The sequence below is a fragment of the Sinocyclocheilus anshuiensis genome, unplaced genomic scaffold, assembly GCF_001515605.1.
Source record: "Sinocyclocheilus anshuiensis isolate Anshui unplaced genomic scaffold, SAMN03320099.WGS_v1.1 scaffold1625, whole genome shotgun sequence".
Classification (NCBI taxonomy): Eukaryota; Metazoa; Chordata; class Actinopteri; order Cypriniformes; family Cyprinidae; genus Sinocyclocheilus; species Sinocyclocheilus anshuiensis.
The window spans coordinates 872,925-895,865 of record NW_015539802.1 but is presented as its reverse complement, the minus strand read 5'-3'; the positions used below and the strand labels follow the sequence as shown (position 1 = coordinate 895,865).

General features: G+C 38.7%; 1 protein-coding gene across 1 annotated transcript in view; it reads left to right on the top strand.

Moving 5' to 3' along the window:
* The window catches only part of LOC107683900 (IQ motif and SEC7 domain-containing protein 1-like), a 73,177-nt gene extending 50,546 nt beyond the window's left edge, over positions 1 to 22,631 (top strand). Inside the window, exons 2-14 of the mRNA XM_016479963.1 lie at positions 12,852 to 13,137; positions 13,208 to 13,537; positions 14,460 to 15,502; positions 15,643 to 15,804; positions 16,483 to 16,605; positions 17,917 to 18,083; positions 18,254 to 18,393; positions 18,577 to 18,702; positions 18,837 to 18,936; positions 19,703 to 19,864; positions 20,134 to 20,331; positions 20,610 to 20,659; positions 22,209 to 22,631. Coding sequence (XP_016335449.1) covers positions 12,852 to 13,137; positions 13,208 to 13,537; positions 14,460 to 15,502; positions 15,643 to 15,804; positions 16,483 to 16,605; positions 17,917 to 18,083; positions 18,254 to 18,393; positions 18,577 to 18,702; positions 18,837 to 18,936; positions 19,703 to 19,864; positions 20,134 to 20,331; positions 20,610 to 20,659; positions 22,209 to 22,631 — 3,310 coding nt within the window. The remainder of the gene's footprint in view (positions 1 to 12,851; positions 13,138 to 13,207; positions 13,538 to 14,459; positions 15,503 to 15,642; positions 15,805 to 16,482; positions 16,606 to 17,916; positions 18,084 to 18,253; positions 18,394 to 18,576; positions 18,703 to 18,836; positions 18,937 to 19,702; positions 19,865 to 20,133; positions 20,332 to 20,609; positions 20,660 to 22,208) is intronic.
* Positions 22,632 to 22,941: the final 310 nt, after the last annotated feature.

Here is a 22,941-nt window from a genome sequence, read left to right as displayed (position 1 = left end):
AATATAACAAAGAGTGAAAAATTGAAGGGGGTCTGAATACTTTCCGTACCCACTGTATATATATAATTTTATTATTTATTTAAAATAAATTTTATTTTATTTGGTAAATACCCATTGGTATTTTTCAATGTTAAAAAAAAATGTCCCTTCTCCTAAAATGCAGACAAATAAGCCATTTGTGGGTTAGCTTCTTAAAAAAAAAAAAAAAAAAAGTGCATAAAAACTTGAGCTTAATTGAGAATTCCTCAGAATCAGCTCAGCAACAGCTCAACCAATGGTGTGAGTTGGGGGTGGGGCTATTTGTCTGCTGACCAATAACAATGAGAGTATTCGGGAAACCTGTTTGGTAATGTTGCATAAATTGCAGACTTCAGCTTTAATGAAAATAAAACATTAAAAATGTGTTTTATTAAGTATTTTCACTGGACCAAAAAAGCAACAGCAACATGGGTTGTGAAACAGATGTGACCAAGTAGATAAAGACAGTACAACATAGTGAATGACCGTCATAACCTAATTTTCATTCACATTAAATCAAAAATGGCGCTTACACTGACTAATGCTTATACACTTTAGCTAAACAGTAGCAAGCAATTGGATGTTTATACATATACAGACAAACTATTTATAGATTTTCCAATTAAGCTAAAAGTTTTGTGGTGCTCCAATACAGATGATGCATAAAGCTGTGATTTAGCAACTAGTGGAATGTGTTGAGTCTGCCATCTAGTGGACACATTTCAGCAAAGCAGTCTGTCTGAGCACTGTGAATCTAACAGATCAATGGTGTAGTACTTTCCTTTAGTTCATTACAGGTAGATAAAATTAAACTCAATTTTGTGTCTGTTTTTTTCATGTTCTTTATGTGTTTTCATCCCTCTTTTTCTGTCTTTCTGTCGCTGTATCTCTCTCTTTCAACTCTCTGACCCTCTTGTCCCTCATCGTTAGTGAGGAAGAGGAGAAGGAGGAGGGCGAGAGTGATTCTGTCCATCAGTTCTGTTGCACCGCCTCCGGGTGCAGTAGCCCCTCCTCTCGCTAACCTGCAGCCAATAAGCATGAGTGGAACAGCTTGATTGGCATTAGTTGCTTGAACTCTGCGATAACAGGACTTTATGATTCTTTTGGTACAGTTTTTGCAATTGCATGTTGAATAGCTTGCTGTCTCGATAAACTGCTGTTACATATGTTTAAGTAATTGGAAAACGTCTTAATCAAATCAATCGATAAATGAACACTGCATTCAGTTTGAAGACAGTGACATTGACTGTATTTATATGTCTCTGTGCAGAAATATCAGGTACAGTCAATAATTTTACTCTAAAATAAAGCTGCTTTATGTTTCAGTGAACACTGCACAGAGATACAGTGACTCTGCAGCCTTGTGAGATGTCTTTAAATTTGCTTGGTATTATAGAATGCATATAAAATAAAATATCAGTATAGTTGCTGATTATTCTTTCCTTTTTATACCGACATTTTAATATCAGTTAATCCCTGTCATTGAGAACCTTTTTTTTGTAAATGAGTGGTATCCCAAATGTCACTGTGCTTGCTGATTTTGTGTGTACTGTGTTAACCTATTGTTCATAATTAATGTTTACTCTTGTTGTTTTCTCTTGTAGAAGGCATATATTAAAGCTGAATGTGCCACTATGAATAAAGTCAATCATTATCAGGACACGCTGACATTTTTGCCTGAAAATGCAAAAAAATATAGTGAATTTTCTGGAAATCTGATGCAGGAAGTGGTGGTCAGAAAATGAGGAAAATGTCACAACATTGAACAAAAAATGACATGACATTTTAATTTCAAAATTTCAAATTGAATGAGCTGATATTCAGATGAAAACTTTTTTTGTTTGCATTACACATGAAACATATCAGTTGTAATATAAACGTGCTGTCAATACATTTACCATTGTTTGGCAAATTTTTTCAGGCGAAATCCAGTCATTTGTCACAGGAATCCACGCGATTGGGAATTTCGTCAGAGACAAAATATTTTCATATGTAGATTTAACAAGTGTTGTTAAGCCCAGCTAACAGGGAACGTTTTCACAACTTTCACTAAAACTTTTTTTTTAAATATATATATATGTTAGGACAAAACGTTCTTAAAGTAATGTTTATGGGACATTTTTAGAACTTTATTAGTATATGATTTATGTACTCTGTTCTCATAATGTTGACAGAAAACGTTCTTAGAATATTAAAAATAAATATTCAAATAACGCTACATTTGGGGTCAAAATAAAATCTGTAGAATGTTGTAAGAAACGTTTTTGTAATCTTAAAATAACGTTATAATCACAACAAGAAAACTGGACATGTCAGCATTTTAGAAACATTTCAAAACAATTAATGTTCCCATTTTTATAACCAAACTTTGTTACCTGGGAAGTTACTTAGAAAGCTGCTTGTTTTGAAAGTGACTTAATTCGATACACTATTGAAAACAGACAATGGACCTTACCTTAAATTTTGCTAATGTGACTGAATGGCAGCGCTTCCTGAGAATGACACAGATGTACAATAGTATATCCAGTTGACATTTTAATGACATACATATACAGTATTTAATTATATGCATATATGATATTTAAAGGAACGGCAGCACACTGTCAAACTTGTAGGCCACTTGTATTTACAGAATGAAAACAAGGTGCTATTATTGAAATGAAGCTCGCACATGCTGTAGACATGAATAAACATGATGACTGAAAACTCTGTGTTTATGTGAATCTTTCACCAGCTTTGTTCCTGAAGCTCATGAACTTTGCCCCGCCCCTTTTTGATTGCACACATGCTGTTCAGGAATGCATGTATGAAATGAAACCATTCCTCGCCCCCCTCTCTCTCCTCACTCCCGTCGGTGTTAATATTGCAGCATTAATCACCATATGTGTGCCAGGAAGCTATATTTATACACATTGTTTTCCCTGCGCTCGAGCTGTCAAAAGACTGTCAGAAATGTAATCATTCAACTCTGCAGTGTGTGTGTTTGTATGAGGGTGCGGTTGTGTCACATAGGATCAGTGTGAATGACTGACTGTCTCTACCAGCAACACGGTAAGTGTTTTTATGTTTGTCATATACAATATTGTCCTCAATGTCCATCACACAACAGAGTTTGTGGATTATTGATATCAATATAAAAGTTATAAAGAAGTATTAGACATATTAGTACAGGCAGAACAAGCTTTTGTCTGAAGTTCAAGTATCTGCTCTAGGCAAATATATACAGTTTAAGTGTAGAACACAAGTGTCAGAGTTTCTCTGTTTTTGTTTGTATGTGTGAATGCTGTTATTGTGTCAAAGAGTAGGAAATGCTGTGGTCATATTTGCACTTTGGTCTTTTTATTTTTAGGACCATTATTTCGTGCCATATTATGCAGGTGATTTGAATGTGTTTACTGACTATGCTCATTATAGGCAGCAGCTAAAGAACAGGTGAACACGTTTCAGGTAGAGGAGAGAGAGACAAGTGAAAGTATTTTTTTGTGTTTGTCTGTGTGTCATGAAGAGATGTCAGGAGCTCCTTTGAGACGCTGAGCTGTGTGTGTGCAGGGGGGGAATACAAGGAGAGGGAGGAAAATAGAGTATATGAGCTTTGAGGATGGATGAGGAATAATCACCAGTATGGGACCTGTCTGACAGGATAGAGTGAATGCTGGAAAAGAGAGGAGGTAAGCGCTTTATTAATACACAGACCCTCAGGTGTAGCTCTGGTCAAATGGATTGTGGGATAGCTTTGCAGGCTCAGCTCGTAGGGGAAGCTTATGGTGGATGTGTTCAGATGCGCTTGGCTGGTGCGTTTCATTTTTAGTAGTTTCATTTTATTTTATCTTGTCAAAAGGAAATATGACCATATCTGATGAAAGTGATTTGATTTTATCTAAAGAAATGCCTTTCTTAAACAGAAAGTTCACCCCAAAATAAAAAAAAAATTATCATCATTTACTCAACCTCATGTCATTCCAAACCTGTTTGACTTTATTTATTCTGTGAAACACACAAAAAATATATTTTAAAGAATATTGTAACAGGTTTTTTTCCGTGTAGTGAAAGTCAGTAGGGTCCAAATGAAATGAAATTAAATTAAATCATTAAAGTTTAAATAATTTTCAAAATAACTGTTAAACAACCTTTTTTTGTCCTAGAATACACGAGTTAATAAAATGACACAGAATCAGAAATAGAATCTGTGCATGAAAAAATCTGTATAAAGTTCTACACACACCTTGCATTTAATTTGAGCTAATTTGCTAATTTGATTACACATTCAGCCATCTGAATCATAAGACTGTATTACAAGCTCAGTATTGTTAGCGCTTTAATTCCATTCTGCACATTTCTCCCATGATGAGAGCAGGTTTTTTATTCAGTTTCTTTGAGTTTGTATTTTTTCGTATATTTTGCATAAGAATCTCTATAATATTCTGTTTACCTACTATATTCTATTCTCTTTAATTCACATCTTATTTCTTGACAGGTTATTATATAACATGGTATTATGCGTGTGTATGTCCTTAATTAATAGTTCATTCATTTTTTGTTGCTTTTTTGGACAAGGAACTATAAGGATAATTAGTTCACTACATTAATGTAATATATGTTACAAATAACTTTTAACCTTGAAATGCTCCATCTGGAGCCGGCCTGTGGGTCATTTAACAAAGGAAAAAGAAAATAATCACAGACCCTCTGTAACTCTGGCAGTCAGTCAGTCAGTAATGAAAGTATTGGAACGGCAGCTGAAACACTTCACTGTGTTTACCCACTCTGCTATGTTTGTGTGTGTGTGGTGTTTTAAACAGCTTTTCATCCTCGTGGACAACATGGATTAGTATGTCTGTATAGCACTGATTACACACTGGCTCTAGAATATGAAATCTGTGACTTTAAAAGGACTCAATTTGATCCTCTTTTTAAGCTGGTCTTGACAGCTGTTTCCTGCTGTTTGCCTCAATAGCTCGCTGATTTTCTGTAATAATTCTTTCATCACACGCCTTTTGACTCTGTGAAGCTACAGAGCTATCAGAAATTATTCAGACGCTGTCAGTTTTCCCACACTTTGTTAGAGAATTTTTGCTGTGCTTATTTTATCATATCACCAACCATCGATTGAAAAGACTGCAACATTTTAAGCATGTTTTTTAAAGAGAAGAAAAAGAAATGTGCAACCTTTTATTCAATACTTTCTAGATAGAACCTTCTTTGGTTGACATGAGGAAGTGTCAACCAGCTTTGTATTTGGTCAGTTTCTCCCATTATTCCCTGTCAGACTGTTTGGAAGGTCTTTTTGGTACTTTTCTGAGTTTGATTGGGCCTCTTGAGAACATTCAGACACTCGTCCTGAAGCCACTGCAGTGTTGTCTTCAGGTCATGTCATCCTGCTTAATGGACTGAAATGGACCCTTGTTCATTTATTTTTTAAACCCTAGATTTAAGCATCTAATGAGAGTTCCTTGGCTTTGATTCTGCACTGCTACTTTCAATGAAGAATTTGAAACTAACTTTGAAGTTAATCTTTATTACAAATGCTTTTGTTAAGGCGAGTCACATTAGATTTAGTTAACCATCTGTGTCAGCTAAAGATAACCTCCATTTGCTGTAAAAACTGTTTCCAATATTATCAGATATCTAGTATATGGAGCATCTTGGGTGTCAAGACAAATCACAGTTTTCACCTGGTACAAAAACAAAAACAAAACCCCACAAATGTTGCTTAAAAACATGCTTCCAAATTTTATATGCAATGCAAATGTGTGGCGTGTCCACCTTTCAATCATAGCTGTCAACATAGCACATTATTGAAATATTTCTGATGTTTTAGCATGTTATTTACTCTTGCTCAGAGTGCTGACTGTAAAAGCACTGTAAAAAGGTGTCTTCCCACCCATTAGAATATAATCAGTGACTAATTACGTCAAGGTGTTTGAAGACAATGAATGCAGATCACAGCCCACAGTCTCACCCAATTACACAGCAATTACAGCTCATTATCAGAAGGGATGCCTTTCACGTTTCTGGTGAGCTGACCTGCCGCTGAACTAATATGACAGATAATATCTCAAAGGTCACATTTGAATGGTGTCACAAAGTGTATTTAGAAAGCACATTTGAATATTGAAATCATTACGGTAATTGCACGTTCTGGAAGCTTCTACACAATGTTATATATAGCTATTTGTTTTTCCTTTGTTTTAATGGTATTTTGTTACACAACACAAAAATGGCCTCAAATGTATTTGCTTAAAATGTCAAGCCAAATGGCATTCACAAATCAATTATATTAGACCTTTTCTCTTATAATTTCACAATCTAAAAATGCCCAGATATTTATCTTCATTTTGAACAATATATCTGTTTTATAGATTCAGACCTTTTTGTTAAAGTGATGGTTCACCCAAAAATGAACATTTTGTCCTTTCATCTCAAAGTTGTTCCTTTCATCTGTTGAGCATAGAAGAAGATATTTTAAAGAATATGTATAATCAAACATTTGCTGGTAGCCATTGACTTCCTTAGTATTTTTTTTACATACTGTACCATGGAAGTCAATGGCTGCTGTCAACTGTTTGGATACCAACATTATTCAAAATATCATCTTTTGTGCTCAACAGAAGAAAGATACTAAATACAGGTTTAAAACAACTTGATGGTGAATAAATGATGACAGAGTTTTCATATTTTTGGTGAACTGTCCCTTTAAATGTTTGGTTTGAAAAGTCTATTTATGCTGTCCTTCTTTACATAAATGCCACTTAGTATGGGCATTTTTTAAAAAATTTGGCTTAAGTGTTCAAGTACCTTTTGGGGCCGCTGAATATAAACTAGCTCTGCTGTCTCTGAGTGTATTTGCAGAGCAAACTATGCTGAGCATTTTAGAAAAGTTTAAAGAGGTCATATGATGCTTTTTTAAAGGGTAGATATGTGGGGGCGTGTTAGAACGAGCCGTTTTAGGGGGGCGTGGCAGAGTCTTAACTTTGATAAAGAATATCTCTTTGATTTTGAGACTTTAGTCTTTGCAACTTCAGGGATCTTATCTATGCACAATCAGCTTGTAACACTCCAAAGAGAAAGGAAAACTTGAAATCGCATCATATGACCCCTTTAATATTGTTTCTGATGCAACCTGCTCAGCAAGTTACTACAACATTCCTGTCTGTTTAACAAACACTGAACTGCTTCCTCCTAAACTGAAAGCAAGAATAAAGATACACCTCTTATAATACTGGAGAAAAATAGCAACAAAGCACATGCATTAATATACTATATCGACTAATAATTCCTTTAGCCATTCTTAATAAAACACTGATATTGATTATTCAGCTACAGACCAGCACACTGTTAAACACTTGTGGGTCAGTAAGTTGACGTTTGCAGTATTATAAAAGAGAATAATAAAGAAAAATCACTGAACCATCATGTGTTCAGTTGGCTGCTCTGTCAGTACGTGTGTTCTTCACTGGAAACTGCAAATATGAACCGAATAAAGAAAATGAAGAATACTACACTTTTTGAGTTGAAAGAAAACAGCTAAACATAAAAAGGAAGTTCACTGGTTGTAAAAATGAATAATCTATTCCACTTTATACTGTGGATCTGGGTGATTTAGTAACTTTGATAGGTATAAAAACAACAAACTTGCCTAACTATCAGTGTTGCCATGTCCTCTCATTATAAGCTACTTTGGGATTTTTCTTTCTTGAAGTTGTTTCTAAATGTGGCTGTAGTGGGATGTGTTTTTTGGAATTATTTATACAATACAGTCACATATTTGGGTCAGTGCTAGTGCTTGGCCCACCTACTGTTCAAGACATAATGCCATTAGTCTTCTTGTAGCCTTTCCCGGTCCCTCTTCTACACCAAAACCAAAAATATATTCATTGGTTTAAATGGACAGTCATATATATATATAATATTTGAATTATTTTTTGAGGATTTTATTTTTGGATTTATATGGCCAAAAGGCATGTTTTTCTAGTGAGATCTGGCAACACTCATAGCCACACCACCAGATTTTATTTAATTTTTTTAATTGTTGCTGTGCAAATATATAACATCTTGGTTATAAATAATGATTTTAAACTCAGTACACTTAAAAAGAGATCATGGAACATGACTTCATGAACCATGATGAACATAAACCAGTTTAGACAGTTTATCCCTTTTTGACAATTCTAATGCAAGTTTTTCTCTTTCTCCTAAAAATGACAATTAAGGTTAAATGTTTAAATTTTTTCTCAAATGTACGCATGCTGTAGCTATATTTAAATATTGATGAATGCGATATTCCATGTTTACGTCATGCACACAGCTAGGTATATTTGAATGCACTCTTAAAAATAAAGTTTCCAAAAGGGGATTTTCGCAGTGATGCAATAGAAGAGCCATTTTTGGTTCTCCAGTGCCTTTCAGTGAACAGTTCTTAAAATAACAATTTTTCAAGAACATTTTTCCACTATAAAGAACCTTTTATGGTTCCATGAATGTTAAAGGTTCTTCATGGAACCATAGATACCAATAAAGAACCTTTATATTTAAGAAGTTGTATATATTATCTATTGTAACATTCAAAGTCTTACAATCTTACAACCTGCAACTTATCCACCAACACCCACGGTTACTGTATTAGTGCTCCGTATCTATAGCAACACTCTTTCTAATGACTTCCTCACCTCCCACGGTGGTCTCACGGCAACTGTCACTAAGCAACTCTACCTTCCTCACTCCTACATGTGTGTGAGAGAGAGTGGGTGGGAGGAGTGGGAGGAATGGGGAAAAGGAAGATGTGAGATGCAAGACGACAATTTTATGAGCAGATGTTATAGCAGCATTCCCAGAATAAAACAGCACTACAGGTTTGTCATTGCATGTAGGCAGCAGATGCCAGATTGGGCTAAATTAAGCCAATTTCCAAACCAGTATTAAAGTAAAACAGAAGTAAAGCTAGTTTTAGTGCATTGCTATTTGGTTGCTCAAACCTCTGTGATATAACTGGCAGCTTTCACTCAGAGGAGGTTTATGGGATTTATGAAATTGCAGGTTGACATCTAGAACTGCAAAACCAGTCGAAACCCAGTTAAAGCAACTTTGAAACTAGTCCATTTACTTATGTAAAGTAGCCTATAAACTAATAGTGTGTATGTTTGAACAGTTGTAGCTACACATAGCTGTGAAGTATATCAACGGCACTTTTCAGACCGTGGAATTGTGATGTCATCTAGCAATCAATATTACAAAGAACTATTATACAAAGAAAACAATTACATCATTGCAAATGCTTGAATAAATACACTTAGTCTTGATAGTGAAACTAGAATTTGTTTTCAGGTAGCTGTCATTTATTTCTTCTCATGTCGTTCCAAAACATATATGACCTTCTTTCTTCCATGGAACACAAAAGGATATAATTTAATGAATATTTGGTTAAGGAATTCAATACATGACTGTATATTGTGCTTGAATGCCTAATAAAGCATGCAGGACTATCAGCTAAAAAGTGCATGTGGCTCAAGTTTAATAGTAAAATTGTAGTGGCCACCATTGCTCTCCAGTCCAGTAGGTGGCAGAATTGTTCACCTGTTTTTTCTGTTATTTTTATGTAGCAATGTAAAAAGGTGTATTTCCATCACCTACTGAACTGGAGGGAAGTGCTGGATGGCGCACAGAAAAACAACGATTGCCCTTATGATTTTACTATTAAAATAGCCTAAATACCATTGTTGGGAGTCATGCAGGTCTGGAACAACATGAGTAAATAATGAGAGAATTTTCATATTTGAACTATTCCTTTAATAAACAAACACATTGCATCAGGCCAATGATCTGATCTGATTATTAGAAATATTGGAATACATTTGCAACTATTTGGTCCTTGATATAAGTTAACTTACTTTTAAGTACCCAGAGGAAAATCATATTGCTCTATGATATTTCAAGAGATTTAAATGAAACTAAGAACCCAGCTCATTTAAAAGGATAGTTCACCCAGTTGTCATCATTTATTCACCCTCATGTTGTTCCAAACCTATATAAGTTTCTTTCCTTATGTTGAACACAAAATAAGATATTTTGAAGAACCAAACCGTTGATGGTCCCCATTGACTTCCTACTATGGAAGTCAATCTTCTTTTATGTTAAGCATAAGAAAGAAGCTCATACAGGTTTGGAATGACATGAGGGCAAGTAAATGATGCCAACATTTTGGGTGAACTATCCCTTTAAGCATCTGTTTTGTCTCAGATGGTTCTCCTAAAAATATGAAGACGCAAATGTGACGATTCTTGTTGTACAGTCGAGTGCTATAAAATTATTTTGTATTGCTCGGTTTAGATGATTATGAATATGAGAAAAGTTTGAGTTTGTATTTACATTTCTTTGCAGCCTTATTCATTTTGCCAAATATGAACACAATCTGAGACATTTCTGAGATTTCTTCTTAAACGTGAGATTACTGGGGTGTTTTTCTCAAGAGAAAGAAAAATCTTAAAAGCTGGTTCTTATTTAATCTCAATGCATTTAGGAGAAACAATTAAGACATTAAAGAGATCTCATTTATGATTTTGCTTTCCTATGGGTACAGCTGCCACAGTACAGCTCAAAAGGCAATTGCTGTATCTTCCTTTCCCCCTTCAATCTTTTGTTCACTTCATACAAATACAGGAAACCACCCATATTAGGGGTGGAAAATAAAACAGACCAGCGAAATGGAGAGAGGGACACTGCTTTTTATGACCGTCATAGACAATTACCACAAACACCTCTGTGAAAAACTAGAAAAAGATGATAAATACAAGCATTGCAGGAGATCCTAAAGCTGATTGGCCAGAAACTCCAGCCTCAGTGACATATCCGCTCACTCTTTCCGAGCTACTGACTTCAGTGAACTACACCAGCACACTTTGTGTAATGTAAATAAAGGGAGGGAGAGAGAATAGGAGGAGGGAGGGTTTAAGCACTGCCATGTGACTATGTGGTGGTGACCTCCTGACAGTCGGTCATAACTGCAGAACGACTGTAAAGCCACAAAGTTCAGCATTTGGTGAATTCCAGGAGGTTTCAGCGACTCCTTGGCAAATTTGGACTTGTAGGAAGCAAAACCTCCCTTTCGCTCTCAGGGTGGATGTTCATGTGCATGGGTTTATGCAACTATTTGGGTCTTTCTAGTAAATGTGGTAAGTGTACAGTTAAAGTTTCCTTTTTTATTTAACCCTAACATCTGCTGTTGTGTTATAAGCCTGTTAGGTTTCTGTTTTCCTACATACAATAGAGGACAACAGGAGGGTATTTTGCTTTTGTACAAACTGGCCCTTTCTGGACAGGTGTGTAATGGTTACCTGTTGTTACATGTGATAAACAGCAAAACAAGGGTTATTTGCATCCATGTAAGTGTCTTTGTGTGGGCTTGAGAGAGTGAGAAATCATTTAACCAAAATGATAATAGTTTCGTAAGACGTCTGAATTGCAGTATATTAGCATTATATGATAATATCTTGCCTTCAATAACCTCCTCTGACTTAGTCATACAGAACAGGAAGTTGCCTGCAGTGATTCAGAAGTACCCACACACTGTCCTGTCAGAAAGCTGTGTCAGGAATATGAGTTCAGATCACATGTTGTTGTGTTTCCCATGGCAAACCTAAGGGTCAACGCCTCTGCACTGGGGTGACTGACCCTGTAAACTGAGCTCCTGTGTCAATAGTCTGTTTGTTCTTATTCTGTAATTTCTTATGCAGTGGTGTTTGCAGACTCTAACACAAAGTATTAAACGTCAGTGTGTAACTTGTTTGTGCATAAATGGTACCTCAATTTGTGTGGATTGCTGAGAAGTATGTTATTACTTCTCCAAGCAACTGGGGGGGAAAAAACATTAAATTACATTGAATTGACAGGATGTAAGCCATATCAAGTGAATGTCATAAGCAGGCATAGCAACAACCTAGAACATCCTAGCAATACCCTAGCAATCAAACAGAATACTAGCAACAACATAGCAATGTGCTAACAACCATTGTTATGCCACCACAAAGCGATGCTCTGGTAACTACATAAAGCACCTTAGTGTCATGATGGTGAGTTTTAGACTGGAAAACACCACTTGCATTTTCTTCAAGAAACATAGGAATCTATTTCAAGTTATATTTTGGTATAAAGGCCCTTGAGTGAGATTGCATAATTGATGTCATTATGTGTGCTGCGTATGTTTGGCGGTATGTGTATCAATCAAACTCTTGCTCTGAGGATAAGTGAGTCACTTATGGCAGCGGAAGACTACAAGTCATTAAGGATGAGAGCTGTTGTGTGAGGAACAGAATATGAGGAGGTGTCAATAGTGTAGAGTTGAGGTGAAAACAGGTTGGATATGATGCCACAGATGTGAAACATGCCAAAACTTCTCACATGACAGGTACAGAAGTCAAAAACAGAAGTTGATTTGTCAGGAAATTCACTACTGCATTTCAAGTTTCTGATAGTACATACCGATGAATTTTTGAGTTTTAATAGATTGTTTAAATATAAACTATGATCTTTGATAAAGGAAACCAAGCTCTTATTAAGGCATAGACTTGCGTAACTCTCTCCAGTTACAAATCTTAATTATAACTAGAATTGCTCTAATTGTCTTGGTGTGATAATTCTGGGAAAGCCTGAGGCTTGTTTAGGACATTTGCCCTGTTTAAAGCTTTCCTGAAAGTCAAAATGCTAAGTCAGTGGGAAATAAATAATGTCATGAATTCCTGAGTTGCTTGAGATTTTTATCTTATCCTCTCATTATGGGGGCGTTTTAGACTCATTTCTCAGAATTTTCCCCTCTCTCTCTCTCTCTCACCCACCCCTTTCAGTGAGGAGGAAACCCAGAGTTCAGCTTCACGTCCTTTTTCAGACATTTCCAGCAGTAAATCTCCTTACGTGCACAGCTCTGACCATTACGGGGACAACAGCTGTGGCCCCCCAGGCCCTCGGGTGCCTTTTGTGCTCCCTCCAAGCCCAGCCAGCCTTGCCTGGGCACATCGTACACGCAACCAGCCAGCTAGTCTGGCCCTACGTAAGCAAGAGGAAGAAGAGAACAAGAGGTGCAAAGCCCTATCAGACAGTTATGAACTCTCTACAGACCTACAAGACAAGAAGGTAAGGCATGCAAAAAAAGAATCATGATTCATCATGATCAAATATAACTGATGAAGGTTTTGCTGTGCAGGTGGAGATGCTGGAGAAGAAATACGGGGGTTACTTCGTGAGTAGACGAGCAGCACGTACCATCCAGACAGCATTCCGTCAATATCGCATGAACAAGAACTTTGAGCGCCTGCGCAGCTCAGCTTCTGAGAGCCGCATGACACGGCGCATCATCCTTTCCAACATGCGACTGCAGTACTCGTTTGATGACCGACAGCCTCAACCTCCCACCCCGACTCACTACAGTCACAGTCCAGGAATGGGTCCTCCGCATTCTCCAACCTGCACCACAGAGCCAAGCTCCCCATCACGACCGGAATACACCCACCTAGAGGACTCCTTCTCAAAACAAGTCAGTACTCAGTTTTACTGTATCTGATCTGTCTCCAACATTGGATGCTAATTTACAGGCTTCATAACTAGCTTAACCAGCGAGATGTTTTCGGTCAACTAGTTTCACCAGAAAGACTGCTGGTCAAAGTTCGGCGTACCTGTCTGACCTGGTTTTTTCAGTGGGGTAGTGTCCATAACTTGCCCATACACCTTATGTGAGCAGACAGTTTACATTTAAATTTTTTTGTATTAAAGCAAGATTTTCATCAGCAGATAGATTCCAAAACTGTCAGATCATGGCCAGATAATGCTATGTAAAAATGCATATCCTGTGGTTTCTATGCTCTTGCAAAAACTGTACATTTAGAGGTACAACAACTTGTCACTGGGGCAGTACCCTTAAAGGGACAACTTTATTTACCCCTAAAAGGTTACTCGAAGGTACTAATATACACCTTCTCTAGGGTTACAACAGTGTCCCTGCGAGAGTACCTTTAAGTGTACAACTTTGTACATTATGTACCAGCCTGATCTCACAGCAATTCGTACATACTGTATTTTATGAGGTGGCTAAATCATACAATTTTGTACGTTTTCTGTGAGGTGTATGTTTAGGGGCGGGGTTAGGGGTGGTCATTCATACTAATTCCTATTAATTTTTGAGAAAGTTTTGTGAAAAATCATACGCATTTTACAAGGTGGCAAATTCGTAGGAATATGTATGAAAAGACCACCCCTAACCCCGCCCCTAAACCTACCCCTCACAGAAAACATACGAAATCGTAAAATATGTATGAATATGTATGAATTGCAGTGAGATCAAATTGGTATATAATGTACAAAGTTGTACCTTTAAGGGTACTCTCTCAGAGACACTGCTAAAACCCTAAAGATACAATTTTTGTAGTTTGCCTGACAGTGTCTGTTTCTTTGTACTCAAGGTGAAGTCCTTGGCCGACTCCATTGATGATGCCCTAACGTGTCGACCACGCCGAGATGATTCCCAGGAAGGTATAGGGGATGGAAGTGGTGTTGTGGATGACTTCGGCGAGTGCATATGGAGTAGCAACAGCCACGTATCCTTACGAAGAGGTCTTGGAGACAGGGATCGAGGAGGTACAGGGGGCTTGAGCATGCACGAAGACAGCACAGCCACCTCCTACAGTGATGTTACGCTTTACATGGACGACGGTCTACCTTCCTCACCGCTTTCTCTAGACCGGGCCCCTAGCAGCACAGACACTGAGTTCTGGGGGGGTGTTGGAAGCGGGGTTAGTGGTAGAGAAGATAGCCGTGACACAGAAGGAGGAGGAAGCAGCAATAGCCGCCGAAGCACACCTTGCACAGAGTGCCGTGATTACCGTTTAAGGGGAGGGCACTTACCATTACTTACAATTGAACCACCTAGTGACAGTTCAGTGGACATGAGTGACCGCTCAGACCGAGGCTCCCTTAGCAGACAACTAGTCTACGAGCAGGACTCAGCAGGAGGATCACCTCAAGGGACACTAAAGCACAACCCTAATGCTCGTTCAACATCCTCGACAGCTGCACAAGGTCAAACACGTCCAGCTAGCCGATCGATACCATCGCACATCCCACACCACATGGCTCACCATCATCACCATCACCACCACCATCATCATCACCAGTACCCCGACACCCCTTCGTCCTCCTCCTCTCCTCAACAGCCCTCAAACACACCGCTCTCATCCTCCTCTTCAGCACCACTGCCTCCTGGTGGCTCGGAGCAGCAGTGCTGCTCGGATGGTGATAATGACTCACTGAACTCCACCACAAACTCTAATGAGACCATTAATTGCAGCTCAGGCTCCTCTTCAAGGGATAGTCTGCGGGAGCCCTTGCCCCCATTAGGGAAACAGACCTACCAGAGAGAAAGTCGGCACAGCTGGGACTCTCCTGCCTTTAACAACGACGTAGTGCAGAGAAGACAATATCGCATTGGACTCAACCTCTTCAACAAGTAAGAGAAAATGAAACACTGCCTCTTTTATACAACACTCCCACCATTTACCATTACTATGAAATTACAAATCAAATTAAGCAAACTGAATGCATCTGTTTGAAATATGATTAAACTATGCTGATGTTTTTGAACTGCAGGAAACCAGAAAAGGGTATTCAGTACCTAATTGAGAAGGGGTTTGTGTCAGACACACCAGTGGGCATTGCTCGCTTTATCCTGGAGAGAAAAGGCCTGAGTCGGCAGATGATTGGAGAGTTCCTTGGAAATAGACAGAAACAGTTCAACAAAGATGTATTGGAGTGAGTCCACACAATAAATCCTCTAAAATTAAGAAAATGACAAAAGTTTAAATAAATAACTTTCCAAAAAAAATTGCTTTGAAAAAATAAAATTGTTAACAGCAACTACCTAGTTTTTGAATCCTCAGTTAACTCATACTGAATAGATATGTAGGCATGCATTTTATATAAATTATACAATATAATGTACATAATTTAGCTTGCAGTGTAACAGAGCAGGTGTCTTCAACCTTTTTCAGGCCAAGGACCCTAATAATGCTCTTTTGTTCCATGCACGTTTTAATTGTTGGGATTAAACAATAATTGGCGGATCCATTTGGGGTTACAGAGCCCAAATACCCTTGGAGCACAATTCACAATGAAGTAATATAATATACTGTACAATACTACATCAAGAAATGCACAGAAAATGTTGGTGCCAATAGCCTTGTGGGCAGCGCACTGACATACAGCGCCGTTGTGCTACGAATCCTGACTTATGGACCTTTCCCAATCCTGCCCCCTCTCTCTCCACTTCGCTTCCTGTCATGTTTGAGCTGTCCTATCACAATAGAAAAAAATGCACAGAAAATAAAGGCAGACATATTTTGCTTTTTCTTGATCCACAAACAATTGGATGCATGTTTTGGCATAAGCATGTATAGATGTAATGTTTTCTTCCACTTTTGTTTTTCTCAGTTGTGTTGTGGATGAAATGGACTTTTCCGGAATGGATCTCGATGATGCTCTGAGGAAGTTTCAAGCTCAGATAAAAGTCCAAGGAGAGGCCCAAAAAGTGGAAAGACTTATTGAGGCTTTCAGGTATGTGAATGTGCTTATACACAATTAGTACACAAGTAAAACACTCAAAACACTTAACAGACTTAATAACAGCTTGCGCCAGCACAAACCGTCTTTTGGAATTAAAATAGTACTGTCAGGATTTACTAAAGACACGCAGTGAAGAATTAGCGCTGAAAAGGCGTGGACACAGTTATTTTTGCGCCTGACCTTATTGAATATGCATTTGTAGAAGTTTCCCTTTCAGACGCAAAATTTATGGGAGGAGAGGATTAAAATGAATCATGCAACACGATTTGCTAACGTTGGCGCTCGTCAAATTACTGGTATTTGCGCCATTATTTAATGCCCAAAAAAGCATGTCTTGAGCTATTTTGCGCTTGAAATGGCTGCATTTGTTGTTGCTAGGAGGAGGCACAGCAGAGAACAGAGCTTGTGGTAGAAGGGAGAAGATTTTTTCTGCACGTATTTATTTATTTGAAAGTGAAAGTGAAAGTGAAAGTGACGTGACATGTGGCCAAGTATGGTGACCCATACTAGGAATTAGTGCTCTGCATTTATCCCATCCAAAGTGCACACACACAGCAGTGAACACACACACACCGTGAACACCCACCCGGAGCAGTGGGCAGCCATTTATGCTGCGGCGCCCGGGGAGCAGTTGGGGGTTCGGTGCCTTCCTCAAGGGCACCTCAGTCGTGGTATTGAAGGTGGAAGAGAGCGCTGTACATTCACTCCCTCCACCTACAATCACTGCCGGTACGAGACTCAAACCCGCAACCTTTGGGTTACGAGTCCGACTCTCTAACCATTAGGCCACGACTTCCCCCTAAACTAATTTGTTCTTTTGGAATGCCAGAAAAACAAATGATCCAAATCCGAACATATCCTTACTCTAATTTGCGCTGCGCTGGGTAGTTTGCGTTTGTCATTATGGAAATGAGATGTTGCATCTGGGTTCTTTAATTTGCACAGTCAGTAAATCACCCGCAGAAATTTCAACACCCATCGGCACTGTTTTGGAATTGTGCTCTTGCGCTAATTTGCCCTGTTTAGTTAATCTGGCCCTTAGTACTTCACATTCGTTAAATTACATGAGAGGCTATGGGTTACAATGATTTTAGCAATACTTAAAGGGTCTTGTTAAAAGAAAATTGCTATTGATGAGTGGTCAGAGTTGCACATATATCAACTATTTTACAATGCCATCACACATGGCTCATTCCGTCAGATTTCAGATCTGGAACAATGTGTTTATAAAACACATGTTTTTTATCTATCCTTCAATATTTGCACTCAAACACTATTTCTCTCTTTGCATCTGTCTTGCAGTCAGAGGTACTGTGTTTGTAATCCAGCACTGGTAAGACAGTTCCAGAACCCAGACACCATCTTCATCCTAGCTTTTGCCATCATCCTCCTCAACACAGACATGTATAGCCCCAATATCAAAGTGGAGAGGAAGATGAAGCTGGACGACTTCATCAAAAACTTGAGAGGTGATGTTCAAATCTCTCTCAAACCTTCACACACTGGCACTTACATAAGTGGGCAACCACAAACACACTCTCAAACTGCTCTTAAATGTTGCACATAATTGTCAGGGATTTTGCAATACACTAAAAATCTCTTCTTGTGTGCATGCCATTTTTTTCTCTCTCTTTCTCAGGGGTGGATAATGGTCAGGACATCCCACGTGACTTACTGGTTGGAATCTACCAGCGCATTCAGAAATGGGAACTGAGAACCAACGATGACCATGTTTCTCAGGTCCAGGCGGTGGAGAGAGTAATAGTGGGCAAGAAACCAGTGAGTTCCACTGAGGCAATTTTGAATTTATAAATCTTTTTGGATTAGAATCTTTGAGAATAGTGAATCTTTGAGACCTGATTTGTTACTTTGAAGTGTTCTGTCAGTGTGAAATCATACTTTTTGACCTTCTTGATGAACTGCTTGTTCCAAAGTAAATGCAAACATCTGCTCTGTGTGTAGGTTCTGTCTTTGCCCCACCGCAGACTAGTGTGCTGCTGTCAGCTCTATGAAGTCCCGGACCCCAACCGTCCTCAAAGGTCTGGAGTTCACCAGAGAGAGGTCTTCCTCTTCAACGATCTGATTGTGGTAATGTCAATAACACATATCAATTATCCATGCATACAAAATGAATTGGTCCAAAGTATTTTTAGCAACATCTAAAAAAGTTAATACACATTAAAGTCCTTTGTTGTTATTTTTCTTTGTTATTACACTGCAAGGTTACAAAGATCTTCCAGAAGAAGAAAACCTCCGTAACGTACAGTTTCAGACAGTCCTTCCCTCTGGTGGAGATGCAGGTTCACATGTTCCAGAACTCCTGTAAGATTTCAAGTTAATTTTAGTTTTTCTTTGTTTGGAGTAATGTTTAAAAAAAGTTTCTTATGCTCACCAAGACGGCATTTATTTGCTCAAAAATACAGAAAAATGCAGTAAAACAGAAATAATGTGAAATATATTACAATTTAAAATCACTGTTTTCTCTGATAATATATTTAAAACTGTAATTTATTCCCGTGATGCAAAGCTGAATTTTCAGCATCATTACGCCAGTCTTCAGTGTCACATGATCCTTCAGAAATCATTCTAATATGCTGATTTGCTGCTCAAGAAACATTTCTTACTATTACCACAGTTAAAAACAGTTGTGCTTCTTAATTTATTTCCGTAAAAACCATGCTAAATTCTTTAAGGATTCTTTGATGAATACAAAATTTGAACATTGACACTTTTAATCAATTTAATGCATCCTATTAAGACTTTTGAACAGTAGTGCATTTTAAAAAGTATATTCAGACTACCCAGGTTTGTTACAATTTTCTTAAAAAACTTCAGTGTCAATGGTCATGGAAAACCTAGAAATATGGAATTTTAATATTTTTATTTATAGACTTGAAAAAGTTATGAAAATTTCTATAGTGAATATAACATGTATTAGTTTTATGCCGCTCTAAAACATCATTTAAACCTATTAATATAGTACCAAAAAATAGTCATTAATATCAAATATATTAATAACAATTTGGAATGTGACATTGCTATTTAGGAACCCTGAATAAAACATAATGTGTTTCTCTCTCTCCCCTAGACTATCCTCATGGTGTCAGACTAACATCAGCTATCCCGGGCGGTGAGCGTAAAGTTTTGATTGTGCTCATGGCCCCTAGTCAACAGGACCGCACACGCTTTGTCAGTGATCTGAGGGAGAGCATTGCTGAGGTCCAGGACATGGAGAAATACAGAGTGGAGTGTGAGTACAGCACCCACTACTGCTCTCATAAATCAACTACACTTTATTTTGGCGCCCTCTACTGGTGGTTTACTACAACATTAACATTATAGATTTACAGTGACCCTATCTGGTCAACCCCATGACTCATAGAAAACAAACAGTGAACAAGATAAAAATGGCACATCGTAAAATGGCTTTTAGGATGTGTACAGACAAATTGCTTGATGCTGGAAATGTTTTGCCTGTTTAGGACTAGGTCTGATGTTTGTTTTTTTGTCCACCTGCAGCTGAGTTGGAGAAGCAGAAGGGAGTAATGCGGCCCAGCCTGCTCACCAACAGCATTATGGCTGGAGGAGTGGGTGGGGTCAAGAATGAAGTGGTGAATGGCACTATGGGAAGGCCTAGTCTGGATGACAACTATTCACCAGGAGAGGGCCTCAAACGTACTGCTCTCAGCTCCTCACTGAGGGACCTGTCTGAATCAGGTGAGACACTTTGCTGTGATTGGCAACCAATTTAATTATGATAATTTAATACCATTCTACATTGGGGGCAAATATAAAATTTAAAAAAAGAAATGGTATAATTGGCAAAATGGCAAAATTTTAATTTTGGGGTTAGATTTTGAGGTTAAAAACAATCTCAACATTTGCGGACACCAACAAGAAAGTAAGATTTCTATTAACACTGACTGCCATTACACTCACCCACACACATACACACACAAAGCAGTTGTGACTGACATCTGCTAACTGGGTAACAGGGAAACGTGGCCGCAGAAACAGCGTTGGTTCCCTTGACAGTACAATGGAAGTAAGTCTGAGTGAAGCAGAGGTCTGTATCTTTAGTTTTAGTCCCCAAACCCGAACCACCCGCATGTCTGCCTGGAATTCCCCACACAAAGCACGGCGCCATCTTGCATGTGTCCTAACCACCAGTGACACAGAGCCATGTGTGTGCATCTTGTGTGACCATGTGTGGTCTGTGGAATGTTAATGTACACATGACTGAGGCGATGAATCAATAACATCAGTCATTGAGACTGCATGTAAAGATCTGAAGTCATTCGGGACGTTGTTGAATATCTTGTAGATTTTACTCCAGGACATCAGAACTGGAAGACATCCCATTGACCCAGAATTAAAGCATGACATTGATATATGTCAAAATATGTCTGTCATTATTCTCTTATGGTTTTGTTGTGCATTTTATTGTTTTGGAGGTGGTTTGTGCATTTTTGTTTGGTATGTGCAGTGCTATGCATGGACTAGTGACTGTGTTATATCAGTTCTGTTGATTTTTATATTGAGGCCTACTTTATATTAGATGTCCCTCATAAATCTAAGCCAGTATGAATTCAAAATAGACCTTTTTAATGCACAGACATGGTTTTATTTTACATGCTTCATCCGTGCACTATAGGGCAATCATAAAATGATGATTTACACACAAGAAACAGCATTGACCAAAGATAGCCTCAATAATAGTGGGACCCAGCAGTTAATGACAGCAGATTGGGTGCCACTTCCAGGTTCAGCCGAAAATCAATAATGGGGTAATAGATACTGAAAAAAAGTATTTAGAAGTAAAATAAGCATATTTTCCATTTTTATTTTAAAATCATTATTTACACAATTGGTGCATTCAATATTGCAGTTCTATTTGCTTATTTATATGTATTTTTAACAGATTGTTTTTGATTATCAAATTGTGAATTATTTAATCTTTAATAATTTATCCAGTTCATAATTGGATTATTGATTTCTTAATTGCTTTATGATTTTACAGATGATTGATGTAGTATTCGAGGCCCCACATGAAACCATTTTGCATTTCAGTTTTCTAAAGTCTTTCCAGTAAGCAAGTGACCTCCTCTTTTTTAATCTTATTTGAATATTCAGTTTTACTTGTTTGATTACAGAAGTAGAACGGGTTACAATGCTGTTTCATTTAGATTTTAATGGCAACTACACAGATAAGTAATTTCCTGTTAGCACATTACACAAAATAGAAATTAAATCTCACTTGAACTTACAAATCTATATAAAAATTGGCATTATTGGCATTCGGGACACGTAATAGATAGTTGGGTGCATGTGTTTGTGTTATTATGTTCTGATTTATGATGCTGACAGAATGTCGTTTCATTACCCTAATCAACTCACCCCTGTTTTTCCTCCCCACCCACTGAAACAACCATTCTCTCTGTATCCTTTTACAATGTTTTTCTTCTCTTTCTCATTTATTGCCTACATTTCCTTCCTGCTCCTCTTTGCACACCCTCACTTTTTTCCCGAACCCTCGTTTTTGGCTCTGTCGTCCTGCTGTCTTTCCTCCTTTCCCCAAACTCTCTTTGTCTTAGGGTTCCATCATTAGCAGTCCGCGGCCTCACCAGCATTACCCAGTAGCCACCGTGCTCCCGGGATGCTATGGAACAGAAGGCTTCCGGCCTCAACGCCCCATCCTGAGCCCCGGAGTGGGGGTGGGGGGTGGGCCGGGGCAGCAACACACACCTGCGGTGACTGGCGCTGGGCCAGCCTCCAGCAACACCGAGAGAGGAACGACTGGAATGGGGACTGGGAGCAACAGCAACAACACTGGACCCCTTCCTCCCCCCTTACCCCTCTTATGCCTCTCTCCCCTCTCCCCCACCAGCACCAAGGCCCCCCTTCACAGGCCGTGGGGCCGCAAGGGCCCTTGCCGGCTCAGACTGGAGCCGTACCTGGGGGGACGGGCACGGTCGAACGCGCCAAATCCAAATCTACCAACCGGATCAGCACGGTAGTGTGAGCCAGGGGAAGTCGCGAGGCTGGGGGTCGCTGAAGGGTCCTTTGGTGGTTGGAGGGGGGACCGCCGCGAGGCTGGAGGAGGCGGGTGGCGGCAGGGCCAAAGGCGATAACAACGCCAGTGGGAAAAAGAAACGCAGCCTGCTAAGACTCTGCTACTTTCACCTGCGCTTCCCTCAAGTGTAAACAAAGGAACTTACCGAGGAAAAACAGCACAAACAGCACACATACATCATACCGATAGTTGGAGGCTCTCAGGTAGATCAGTGCTGTGGGATATATACTCGACAACAATAACGAAAAACATTT